At 56.3% G+C, this 12709-nt stretch overlaps 2 protein-coding genes across 2 annotated transcripts in view; one reads left to right on the forward strand and one right to left on the reverse strand.

The window, feature by feature from the left end:
* The window catches only part of HSF1 (heat shock transcription factor 1), a 34937-nt gene that overhangs the window by 6701 nt on the left and 15527 nt on the right, over positions 1-12709 (forward strand). The window contains exons 3-4 of the mRNA XM_027452840.3: positions 89-225; positions 1814-1938. Coding sequence (XP_027308641.1) covers positions 89-225; positions 1814-1938 — 262 coding nt within the window. The remainder of the gene's footprint in view (positions 1-88; positions 226-1813; positions 1939-12709) is intronic.
* Positions 3237-12709, reverse strand: part of CPSF1 (cleavage and polyadenylation specific factor 1) — a 139192-nt gene continuing 129719 nt past the window's right edge. The window contains exon 39 of the mRNA XM_072034200.1: positions 3237-3247. The gene's annotated coding sequence lies outside the window, so the exon portion shown is untranslated. The remainder of the gene's footprint in view (positions 3248-12709) is intronic.

Raw genomic sequence — 12709 nt, forward strand, 5'->3', positions numbered from 1 at the left:
CAAGGGGAGCTCGTGTTTGTTTCTGCTCTGTGACGTTCATATTTAGCCCGTCGAGTTTTTCTCCAACCATCTACTGTTTAATTTTCAGATGGCTTCCGAAAGGTGGTGCACATCGAGCAGGGAGGATTGGTGAAGCCGGAGAAAGACGACACCGAATTCCAGCACCCGTACTTCATCCGAGGCCAGGAGCATCTCCTGGAAAACATCAAGAGGAAAGTAACCAGCGTAAGTTTCCGCAACGCATCTTTCGGGAAAGGTTTTGACAAACTGTTTGAAAACAAAGCCTTGGTTGGGACAGCATCGGGGTGCTCTGGGGGCAGCTTTCGGGCCTTACAAACCAGCCTGTCTCTGGAGTCAGTACAAATATTGCCTTATTTTCCCTTTTTTTTATGGACAAGTAGCATCTGCTTGGGTTTGGCTGGGCAGAGGCAGGTTTGCTGTGTCCCCTGGAGGGATGGAAGAACAATTGCAGCTTTCAGGAAGAGGGAGACTGATTGCTAGTTAAGCTGCAATCCCTGCTTAAATGCTCCAGGGAATGTAAAATGTGTCCGTGCAGCGTAACGCCCAGACACGTGGAGAAGTGTTAGATGTGGTAGTGGAGGGAGGAAAAGGAAAGGCAAGGTGCCTGAGCTACTGAAAATGTGCTAACCGCTGGTGTCTCCCAAGCCCAGACCTCTGCCCTCTCCCTTTAAACTCACAGATGTGTTTTACAAATCCCCCAGTTCTTGAAATTCAAGCTGCTGGAGGCACGGGGTGGTGATGGGTGGTACCGGGGTTCCAAAAATGCTTGGGGATGCCCCAGGGCAACCTGCTGGTCCTGAGCACGGGCTGGGAGACGTGGTTTAGTCAAACGTGGCTTAGTCACTCTTAGCCAAGTATTAATCACAGCAGCGCCTGGAGAGCAGCTCGCTGCCTGCCTCTCCCGGGGTGCTCCCAAATAACTGGATGCCGTTTGTGCTGAGCCGTTCGGCTCCTCTAGACGTTGGCACAGCGGGCAGGCACGTTTGGGAGGACGTGAGGAGATTTGGAGATAAACGACCTGCTGGTGAGCGGGGTGCAGGGGAGCTGCTGGTGAGCAGGGGAGCTGTGTTAGCCCCAGGAGGGGCTGGCAGATTCACCAGCCTCTCACGTGGCTCAGCTCTCGTGAAACACACCCGGGTGTCACGCCTCGGGAGTGTTTTATCAACAAGAAAATCATCTGCTCGGAATCTCCTCGGCTGCTTTAGTGCTTGTAGTGGAAATGATGAGGATGGCGAGCGACCGGCCGCGGGAGGAGGCTCGCCGCTCTGCCTGCAGGCCCCTGCTGCAGCCTGCTCCTCTGCCTTCTGCTCCTGCTTTGCTTTCACAAGCCAGCTAATGACTTCCTTAATTGCTGAGAGCAGCGTTCAGCTCACTGCACACAGCAGACTTCTGGAAGTGTGCGAGAAGGATGTCCACTGCCCGTCTGCAGCGCAAACACACCCATCTTTTAAGGGTTTGTTGTAGATAAGTCTTGGTCCATCAGCTCTCGAAGGTTTGTTCTGAGCAAACAGCTCCTCCACAGGCCTCCGGTTTTACCTGAGCATGGCTTGTCTGATCCAGAAGGATGATGTTTTCAGGCTGCAACAGAATTTGATTTGTGTGCAGAAAGCTTTCCCTGCAGGTGACCACTTCTCATCCCTCACCACAACGTTACACCAGTGTGAGCACGGTGATAGCTCTGGCAAGGGGAGGTGTTTAATGGGTGGGGAGATGGGATCAGGACCAACCTGGATGCTTAAACAACCGTTTTGCAGGAAGAAAACCCCACTGACATCTTCCTTTCCATCCCCAGGTATCCAGCATAAAGAACGAGGACATAAAGGTTCGGCAGGACAATGTAACCAAGCTGCTGACCGACATCCAGGTGATGAAGGGGAAGCAGGAGAGCATGGACTCCAAGCTGATAGCCATGAAGCAGTATGTATGTGGGGAGGGGATGGCAGGAGATGCAGGAGAATTTGCTGGGTGATTTCTGCCCTGAACACGTTATTTTTAATCCCTCGTGTGCTGGCAGGCTCCCTGCCACTGCTTGCGCTCTGTTCCTAGCCTTGGTTGTCTGGGGTGCAGCCTGGGCGTTAAAAGGCTTCCTGCTTAGGGAGCAGCAGGATGTGGGGTGGATGGGAAGGATTTTTTGGACACCAGAACCCGTTAGGGATTGCAGACCTGTGATCCCAAACGCAGTGTAAAGAAACGTTCCGTGCAGTCCTGCTCTGCTCTGAGCGGGAACAGCCACGGAGACCCCAGAGCGTCCGTCCCTGCCGCGGGGATTTGGGTCTGAAATTTCAGGCAGTGCTCAGTGCTGGATTGTTCCCTCGTGCTCTGGTTTTCTGCCTTACCTTCTGCTGCACCGTGGTGCTGGAGTCCTTTGGGGTGATGTCTCGTGTCCCATTCCTCCTCCCGGCTCGTGAGCTCTGCCCTCACCCCGTTCATTTGGGGCTGGGTACGGCTCCCCGGTGCTTGCTGTCGGGCTGGGGGCACAGCAGGTGGTGTTGGGGCAGTGCTGTGGCTGCTCCCGTGGTGCTGCAGTGGTTTCGTTACCTCCCTGAGGTTTGTCGTCTCCCCCAAATCTCCCAGGTGCCCCCCAGGAGCTGCCTGCCCTCCTGGAGCAGGCTCTGGGTGTGATCTGCCAGGCGGGGGGCTCGCGCTGAGACTTCGGGTTTAGGCACTCGATGAAGCTAACGAGCACGGGGGTGTGGGTGTCCGACTCCCTCGTGTACCCTTAAATCCTGGTTTAAAGCTTTTTTTTTTTCTAATTTGCCTGTCTACAAAGTGAATCATTCATCAATGAGTTTGGTTTATGCCCAGCTGCTCCATCCCTGCTGTTGTTTCCGAGGAATCCTGTGCTGGGTGAAGCAGGAGGGCACGGTGGGGATTTCAGAGGGATGGTTGCACTGCGAAAAGCACGGACTGTGGTTTTTTGGAACACACCGTGTTCCAAAGCCTCCCTTTGGCTGGATTTGATTACCGTACCTTGTGCTTGCTTCCCTGGCACCTCTGGTGTTCATGGGAGGGGATGGAACCTGCTTTGTCTCCGGGGTCATTCTAGATGGTTCCTTTCATCTTCTGTTTGCCCCAGGTACGAGCACCCAGCCTTATCTCTAGGCTGGGCTTCTCTTCAGGCTCTCTGCAAGGGCAGAGAGAAAAGTAGCTTGTCCTCCAAACGTGTTCCCAAACAGCAGCAGGTAAAACATTTGTGCACCATTGTCGATATTGTAGTTTTGGGGGTCTACGGACAGCAGAGGTGGCTGCTTCCATTTTCCCTTTGAGGTGAAAGGGAAAATGTCTTGTTAGCCACAAATGCCTTGTTAATTGTTGTAAATGTCTCTCGAGCAAAGAGATTCAGCCTTTCCTAGCATGGCTTTGAGTGAAAATCCCATACGCAGCCAACCCCGGATAACCAAAACTTCATAGAGCAAACTCACCAGGCTTGGACCCAGCTGCGCTCCTTTCCTAAAAACAAAAAGGAAATCTTCGTTAGCAGCCCTACAGCTTCTGTCAGAAGGGTTGTCAGGGCTGTGCTGCAACCCGGCCGGCAGCTCAGCACCACGCAGCCCTTCGCTCAGCCTCCCCCTGCCTCTCTGGGATGGGGAGAGAAACGGGAAAGTGAAGCTTGTGAGTCAAGATAAAGACAGGAAAATAATAGTAACCCCAGCCAGCCCCCCCTGTAATTGCTCAGCATGACCCCATAAGCTATGGAATACCCCTTTGGGCACTTTGGGTCAGCTGTGCTGGGTCTGTCCCCCCCCCAGCTCCTGCTGCACCCCCAGCCTGCCCGCTGGCAGGACAGGGTGAAGCTGAGACGCCCTTGGTGTGAGCACTGCTCTGCAACGAGTAAATACCAGCGTGTTCTCAGCACTCTGCTCATCCTAAATCCCAAACCCAGCACCCTACCAGCTCCTAGGAGGAAAATTAACTCTGTCCTGGCTGAGACCAGGGCAGTCAGCACGCTTTGGGATGGTGCCTGTAACCCTGTGTGAGGATGAGCGCCTTCCTAAGGCTCTGTAAGTCTCCAGGCTGCGTTCCAGCTGCTCCGCTGGCTCAGGGCAGAGCAAACATTAGCATTATTAATTACAAACGGCCTGCAAACCGCTAGGTGGAGTGCACACAGCAGGGCTTGGAGCTCTGCTGCTCGCAGGGAGCTGCCAGCCCCTCTCTGAGCAGCGCGGCTTCCCCGCTCCTGGCAGGGGGGTGCTCACCCACCAACTGCTAGAAATATTTTGTGCTCATTCGAAAGCTTCTCAGGTGGCTGGGCTCCTGCAGGATGATCAGAAGGGGGGAACCTCTGAATTGTTGGTCCCTGGGCTGATACCCAGCGTGCTGGTGTGGTGCTGCTCCCATTTCCTCACGAGTTTGTGATTAAAAATTTGCTTCCTGGGCAATAATCCACCCCCTTCACTTCAGGCCACCCCTTTTGGATCTGCAGCGTGCTTCGGAGCATCAGCTGCTTCTTGTCAGCTCGTCGCTGCCGCTTATTTTCTTGATTTTTTTAAGTGTTCTCGAGGGTCTGATGGTTCACATCGTGTTGCCTCTCCGCAGTCTGAGAGTTGCAGCTCCTCTCCGTGTTACCCCAGGCAGCCCCAGCAGTCCCCAGAGGGCTGAGGGTACCTCGAACATAAAGCTGTGCGTAGTGCCTGAGCCACCCCGTTCCTAATCTTTCTTTTTTCCCGTCTAAGGGCACGTTTTGAGTGGGGGGTCTGCTCCAGCAAGCACCAGGTGTCCTTTATATCAAGCTGCTTTGTCGGCAGAAGGAAAGTTTACGATCGCAGCTTGTCTGCTGCCCAAGTTAAGATCTTTGCAGCATATTGAAAATGCACATGGGCTGGGGCTAGCAAAGGGAAAGCTGTTTTGAGGGGCTTTGGGTTAAATTGGATATCGTCCTTGGCACACCCGATCCAATGCTCACGGAGAAGGCCGTTTTATTGCCCGGCTGTGAACAGACCTTCCCAAATCTTCCCACGTTGACGGGCTTAGCTCACAAAGGCTGCCTGAGAGGCTGAGCACAGCTCTGCTGTCAAACACGAATAATTTGGGTGAGTCTCTAGCGCTGGCAGCAAGTGATGGAAAGTAGATAAGCTGAACTTGGGCAGTGAGACTGTTTTTTTTTTTGTGTGTAAGCAGGACTGGGTTGTGCTCCTGGGCAGCTGAGGGTTTTCCAGCCAGGATATTGCGTCCCTGGGGTCTCACCTGGTTCCGTGCTCTAGGTGGTGGTTTGGTGGGCTTTTTGGCTCTCTCCTGGCGGATGCAAGTCCTTTGTCTTCTTCCAGGTCTTTTATGGGCCTCTGGAGATTTAAAACAGCAACCACAGAGCTGTGCAAAACGTACAAGAAAAGCAAGGTACAGGTGACACAAATGTCTGAGGTGGCTGTAAGCTTTGGGGAAGGGTTTAGGACTTTTCATGGCCTCGTGCCCATCTCGCTTGTAGAGTTAAGGGCTGATTTCATCGTGGCTCCTTCATCCTAGTTACCGCACGGAGCAAGATGTGCAAAGAGAGCAGATCTCAGCCCAAGGAGCAGACAGCCTGCAGCTCCCTCGCCCCTTGCTGAAGCACGGAGTCCCTTCGTTCTGGCACAGGAGCTGCTGCTGCGCTGCCCCGTGCTGCGCCTCTGTCCCCTGCGCTGCCGTGTGCGGAGTCGGGGTCAGGGCTGCAGGAACATGGTGTGGTCACACTCCTCTGCTGTCCTGCCCGGCTCTTCCAGAGGGTTAACCATTTTTCAGAGGGTCAGCCATCTGAACGCCGCTTTCCTTGCCGATGCCTTTCTCCCGCGTGTTACGAAGTGAAATTTATTGGAGCATATGAAGACGTCCCCTCCGGGCATTTCTGGGTGGCTGGAATAAGGCACGGTGAGGTCTCCGTCACGCAGCTTGTTGTAAAACATCCTTTTTGTTTGTTCTCAAACATCCTCTCCATTTCCCTGCTCCCTAAAATCCTCATGCAAGCGTGCCACAGGAGGGATTTTTCCAAGGTGCCACCGCACAGCCTGGCGCTGCTGCCACGCAGCATCGCAGGGACACCTCGGGCCAGCACGAGGAATTCCTGGTACCGGGTTCCTTAACATCTTCCCTGAGCTACTCGTGCCTCGGGCAGGGCTGGTTTTCCTTTGCAGCACCCCCGGCAGTCCCGTAGCAGTGGCACAGCTTGGCCGGGGTGGTTGTGAGCAGGCTGCCTCCGGTGAATGGTCCCGCTGCCAAGCGGTGCTGCGTTAGCTCTCACGCTTCGTTTACCAGCAGCTTTTTCTCAGGTGAGAATTTCTGATGGGGAAAGCGTTGCTCTCGGCGTCTTTTCCTGTTTCTCAGTGCTTTTACCTTTCAGCATTTCAAAGTTTGGAGAGCCGTGGGGGGCCAGCTGGGGAGAAATGACCGGAGGCGCAGGGGAAGGCGTCCGCTCGAGCTCTGCCCTTGGTCGGGGAGGCAGTTGTCGTCCCGAGGCGTCGGCAGGCGAGCGGTGGTTATTAATTACCCTCCAATTTGAGCAGGTTACTGACCTGGAATTTCTGCAGTTGCTTTTGGCTTCTGTTCTGCTTTCTTAGCTTCTGAAGCTGCGACTTGTGTAAGCCAAATGTTTCCTTCTGGGCTTTTAAAGGCAGAGCCGTGGAGGTTCCGTACTGACGGCCGCAGCTGGGGGTGGCTCTCGCCGTGCCACGCACGCTGCCAGGCTCCGAGCGGCGTGCGGCAACGTGCTGCACCCAGATCCTGCTGGAGCTCCTCATCTCCTGCGGCTCTGCTGGGGATTTCCAGCGTGGAAAGACCCTCGGGCATCATTTTATAGGTGTGTGGCTGCTCTAGGGCTGAGCGGTGCCACCGCGGTGCTGCCCTGAAGTGCCGCAGCGATCGCCAGCGGTGATGCAGAGCGAAGCGAGCCTGGTGGCACACTGCATGGGGAGGGTGGCAAGGCCAAGGCAGCATCCCGAGCAGGGACAATGTCACCATCCCCCAAAATTCCCGTTCCCAAACTCTGCTTTGATGGGAGGAAGGAGCAGAGCCCTGCGGGGCGCAGCACCCACCCCTGGCGGGCAGGAGGGCGAGGCGGGCAGGGCAGCGCGCCCCTTCCTGCGGGTTCCTCGGCTCTGCTCGAGTCCCGGGGGAGCCGGAGCGTATCCGTGAGTTTAATCTTAACCAGATTGTTGAGAGCAGCGAGCGAGCCGTGGTGTCTGCACCTGTTTTTATCGCTTCTCTCCACGGCTCCCTCCGGGACGGCGTTGGCGTTGGCTCGGCGCGCGGAGCTGTGCCGCGGGACGCTGAGCGCACTTCCTCCCGGCCGGGCTCTGTTTACAAGGCCCCGCCGCTTTTACAAGGCCCCAGTTGCTAACAGAATTTAAAAGTTGAAATTTCTCTGGGTGAAAATAAATCTGAACAGACACAAGGACTTGGCCTTTCGCGGTGTAATTCCTCTTTGGCAGAATTAGTTTACCGTATGCAAGCCCCCCGTAAATCATCGCAAATAATTTTGACCCGTGTAACTTTCTTGATGGTTTCAGGGTTCCAAAAGCAACATATATATTATCGTCTGACACTGACCTGAGGGGATAGAGTTTGCATTAGAACATTTGTTGAAAAGATTGAATCCATCGGTGCTAGGTGAGAGAAAAGCTGAGCTAGGACATAACGAAGCCAACGAGGTGATAGCCAAGTTTAGTCACCGTGCCTCATTAATGGGAGCCCTCCCACCTTCGGGGACCGAGGCGCCCCGGTTAAAAGCTGCTTGGAAATCGTCTGGGAGATGAGTAAGTGCGTGGCGCTCGGGCCCCGGCCTTGCAGCCCCCTCTTCTCTCTTCACCTCCCCTCGGCAGCTCCGGGAGCGCGGCGGCGTTGTTCCGCCTCTCTGCTGCAACTGGCGCGGAAAACGTGGGGCCCAGGCTGCACGGCGAGGACGTGAAACCCGTAAGGAGATCTTTTGTGAAGTCACTAGCCAGATATTTTCGGTGTTTTACACCCCCACAAGACCTCATGCGCCGCGCGCGGTCGGTGCGAGGGGAGCTGGGGTGTCCGTGCTGCATCTGGGGTCAGGATGGGATAAAGGAGCTTCTCGTCCCTGGGGGGGGAAGGAGCTTTGCTCTCCTCTTTTTCGGGGAGAAGTGGTGTTAGGATGGTTGCAGCGCTCTTACTGAGCATCTGCATGGAGCGGCTTCGTGGAGGCTCCACTCCTCAGCCCCCTGGTACCCGTCCCGAAATAACAATTCACGATTTTACTTTGCTGCTGAATTCCCTTTTAAAAATCCGTGAGGATGCAGCACGGAGTTGAGTCATGGCACCCTCCTGGTTCAGGTTTGGAAGTGAGACGTCACTGTCAAGGCGCCGGCTCCTGGAAGAGCTGCGGGAACCCTGGAAGCCTGGCACTGCCTTGGTTTGGGGCTTTTTGTGCCGCGGGGGTTCCCCGTGCTGAAGGAGCTGGCACTGGGGGATGCTTGGGCTCGAAGCGTTCAAAACGGAGGGGCTGGAGCTGTTGTAGTGGCAGCGAAACGAGGCCCTGGAACTGGGTTACCCCCCAGCCCCATTTTATGGAAGGAGAGCTGCGTGGGCATAAATCAGATTTTCCCCAGAGCCAAAAAGGGGACCTGTGTGCACGGACCTGGCCACTTCCCACCTTTGCTGCAGGGAAAAGGGGCTGGATCCTGCGGCAGCTTTCCCCTGCACTAATTGCAAGCGTGCTTTTCTTCTTTTTTTTGTCTAACAGCGTGGATTTTGTTGGCTCTCCCAGCCCTGTGCGGGGCTGTGGGCCGTGCTTTTATGACCTCTAAATGGGACAGGGAGCGGGGTGCTTTATGGGCTCCCCGTGCAGCGGTGGCTCAGGCTGCAGCTGCTGCAGACCGGGGTCTCCGCGTCTCAGCCTGCTCCCGGGGGACCTGCGCTGGCTCCGAGTCAACCATCAGCTTGATCTGAAAGCTGCTTTGATGGCCCGTAATGCCGAGCACAACGTGGGATCTGTGTGTTTTATCTGCGCTGCTGCTTTTTACGAGCTTAGTCACTGCTTGAGCTCATCTGAAGTCAATTTTATTGGTCATTCCAAACCACGGCTTAAAGACCTGTGGAGGACTCGTTTTTCAGCGCGGTGATCTAAATCTGAAATTAATTACCAGCAAGGGCTGGGATGCTGATGGTGAAATAACTCGGCCCAAGCATCTCCTAACCCTGCCTGCGGTGCAGGCAGCCTCAGGCAGGTCCTGGTGCGCAGCCTCCTCGCCGTGGGCTCCGGTGCCTGCTCGGCACCTGCAGGCACCTCCTGGCCGTGGAGACCCGGCGTCCTCCGTGTCCTTCTTGCTGCTTGTCCTGTCCTCCACGCCTTGTCCTCACCAGTTTGCTTTTTTGGAGTGCCCACAGGAGCTGTTTGGAGACTTGTGGTGCTTCTGGCCATGCCGGGAGGCCAGGAGGAGGAGGAGGAGGAGGGCACTTTGCAGTTCAGCATCCTTCGCTCCAGCAGCAGTGCGCTGCCTGCTTTTCTCTTGAGCCTCTGCTTTTCAGGAGACGGGCAGAGCACAGTTAAAAATGTCATTCTGTTTTCTGTGTCCGTGTTTGAGATGGATCGGAGCAGCGTGGTAAGGAAACGGGTTCTGCTGCGGTACGGGGCTGAGTAGCCACAGGAGGGCTCCAAGTAGGAGTTGGACTCTGATCCTTACGGGATCCTTTTAAAAGGTGAGCTGATCTGGGACCGCATCCACCTCCGTGAGACCCCTGGAGCCCACCCCAGGACAGAGGTTCCCCCGAACAGATTGCAGCATGCCCCAGAGTCCTTTTGAGACGTTTTCCTTGAAAACTGAGATGAAATCCTCGCTGGACGGTGATGAAAAGCGGCTAGAGGCGTCGGAGCTTTCTGCTGGAGTTCTCCAGGACCTCAGGGATTCGGTGCGCCTCCTCTGTGCTCTAACCCTGAGCAGCCAGCCCTATAATTGCTCAGCATGACCCCATAAGCTATGGAATACCCCTTTGGGCACTTTGGGTCACCTGCCCTGGGTCTGTCCCCTCCCAGCTCCTGCTGCTGGCAGGACAGGGTGAAGCTGAGACGCCCTTGGCTTGGTGTGAGCACTGCTCTGCAATGAGTAAATATCAGCGTGTTCTCAGCACTCTGCTCATCCTAAATCCCAAACGCAGCACCCTACCAGCTCCTAGGAGGAAAATTAACTCTGTCCTGGCTGAGACCAGGGCTGCCTGTTCTGGTGGTTCTACAGCATGGATGAATGAATTCCGAGTGCGAAGTAGGTAGGAGAGTAAGAGATCTGCCTGCTGATATTCGGCTGCTGAAAATTTGACAGCAACAGACGCAGAGGGAAGGTGTTAGCACCAAGGAGAATTCCTGCCTCGTGCATCAGACTGCCCAAAGCCCCCTCCAGCCTGGCCTCGAGCACCTCCAGGGTTGGGGCATCCACAGCTTCCCTGGGCAACCTGTGCCCATCCCTCGCTACCTTACAGCGAAGAATTTCCTCCTAACATCTAATCTAAATCTCTCTTTTAGCTTAAATCCATTCCCCTTCTCCTATCAGTGTCTACGTGAGTAAAGAGTCCTTCTCCATCCTTTTTAGAAGCCCCCTTTACGTACCGAAAGTTCCCAAGGAAGTCTCCCCGGAGCCTTCTCTCCTCCAGGCTGACCACCCCCAGCTCTCTCAGCCTTTCTTCCTAGAGAGCTGCTCCAGCCTCTGATCATCTCTGAGACCCTCTGGACCTGCTCTATCAGCCCCACATCCTTGTGCTGGGACCCCAAACCTGGGCACAGGGAGGGCAGAGCAGAGGGGGACAATCCCTTCACCCCCCTGGTGGTGCAGCCCGGGGCATCGTGGCTTGCTGCAGGCGCTGTGGGTATCAGCAGAGTGAGAGAGGGCGAACAAGGAAGGATCAAAACCAGTGGCGCTGTTTTTTGGGGCAGGTCAGGCTGCCTTTCTTCAGGTCACGCTCTCTCCTTATGCTGAGAAATGACAAAAATCTGCTTTGTGCTTGGTGCCAGGGCGCTGACCTCAGGCAGGACCTCGCAGTGCTCGGGGCTGGGAACCGGCCACATCTCAAAGCCCGCTCCTGCATCTAGGGCACGGTGCTTTCTGCAGCCCAAAAGCTGGATGTTTTTCGGGCACTGCTATCACCTCTCCTCGCTGCCTGGGTACCGTGGGCTTGGGCACACCGGGGCTGCTGTCGCTGCCTGCGTCTGCTGCGCTCCGTCGGCGCCCGCAGCCTGCGGAGGCGAAGTGCTGCCTGCTCCTGGAAGCTGGCTGCGATGATAAAAGGGCAGGAGCAGCAGGAGCAGCGGTGCTGAGAGGCTTTTGATAGATGCGTGCGCTTTGCATCCTTGTTTAGTCAGCAGAATGCAGATGATCTCCGCTGGTCGGGGCGGTCATTAACAGCGCGCCTCTCTCAGCTGCTTCCAGACGGGCGCGCGAGCCATTTGCAGGCGCAGAGGTGGTACCTGCTGGAGACGAAGATTGATCGTACCACGGCCGGGGCTGGGAATAGCTTTTTAGCCCGGTAGCTGATTTAGTGGGAGCTGAGAACCAGCTGCTTCCTGCCCCTGGACAGCTGGCACTGGGAGCACCGCGGCTCCGCTCAGCGCCTTCTCCCCGCGGCCGGGTCCCTGGTGCGATGCTGACCCTGCCCCGAGCCCCTGCCCCAAGCCCCAGAGCCCCTTCCCCGTGTGCTGCAGCACCGTGAGGCATCGGGATTGCTGTTCCATGAACAGCAGGGACTGGTGGCTCACGTGTTGGTCCCAGTGCATTGGTTTGGACGTTGGTTTGGGCAAAGAGGGTGCCAAGATGGGAAGGGCTTGAGCTGGGATTCAACTGCGAGCAGAAGTTTTCTGGGGATGGAGCAAGGGCTCCAAACCAGCTGGGTGTGGAACCAAAGTGCTGCCTGCTCCTGCTGAGGCTGCGGGCACAGGGCAGGAGCGGAGAGGAGCGAGGTGGGGAGAGGAGCAAGGAAGGGGGTTCGGGGCAGCCCGAGGTGGCAGCGCTGCCCTGGTGAGGCTCCCCGCTGGATTTTGTTTTTCTTGTGTGACTTTGTCCCGCGACCCCCGGGATCCAGGCGGCGGTGGAGTTCTGCATCTCAATTACAGGGTGCCTGGGGAGAGCCGCGGCCTTTTGTTCGCGCTGAATCTGCCAGCTGCTGACTTCAGCTGATAGCTCCAGCCTGGAGGCAGCGGGGAGAGGAGCAGTCGCTGCCTCTTTGCTTTGTGTGTTGGCTTCGCTGCGGCACCAGCAGCTTGGGGCTGCCCTCTCGGTGCAAGGCTTTGCTCTCCCTCGTTTCCACCACCACAGCTAGCCCAAAATTGGGGCTGGGGTTGGCAGGGACCGCTGCAGCCCCCCTGCTCCAGCCCCACCGCGAGTTCTGGGCTTGCTGCCCTCCATCCATCCCCACACGGGAGCTGTAGCAGCCCCGGGGCAGGGCTCAGCAGCGTATGGGACCGCGAGGATGTGGGGCCAGCACTATGCTGCTGGAGGAGGGAGGAGAAAAGGAGGGTTGTGTCTGTCTGTGAGAGGTCGTTGGGGTACGTTTGGGTTGGCAAAATCTGAAATTTGGGTGAGGCCGTGGCACCATGACCCTGATCTTTGCTCTGGACCTGTCGCATGCTCCCGGCATCGCCGGGCCCTTCAGATCCTGCTTTTTGCTCAGTCCCCGTCCAGCTGTTTTCTGTGCACCTTGTGTGAATCGCTGGAACGGGGACGCACTGCTCTAAACCCCGTGGCGTGAGATGGAAACAGGGAACAGCTCCACTGCG

The sequence above is a fragment of the Anas platyrhynchos genome, chromosome 2, assembly GCF_047663525.1.
Source record: "Anas platyrhynchos isolate ZD024472 breed Pekin duck chromosome 2, IASCAAS_PekinDuck_T2T, whole genome shotgun sequence".
In the NCBI taxonomy this organism is placed as follows: domain Eukaryota; kingdom Metazoa; phylum Chordata; class Aves; order Anseriformes; family Anatidae; genus Anas; species Anas platyrhynchos.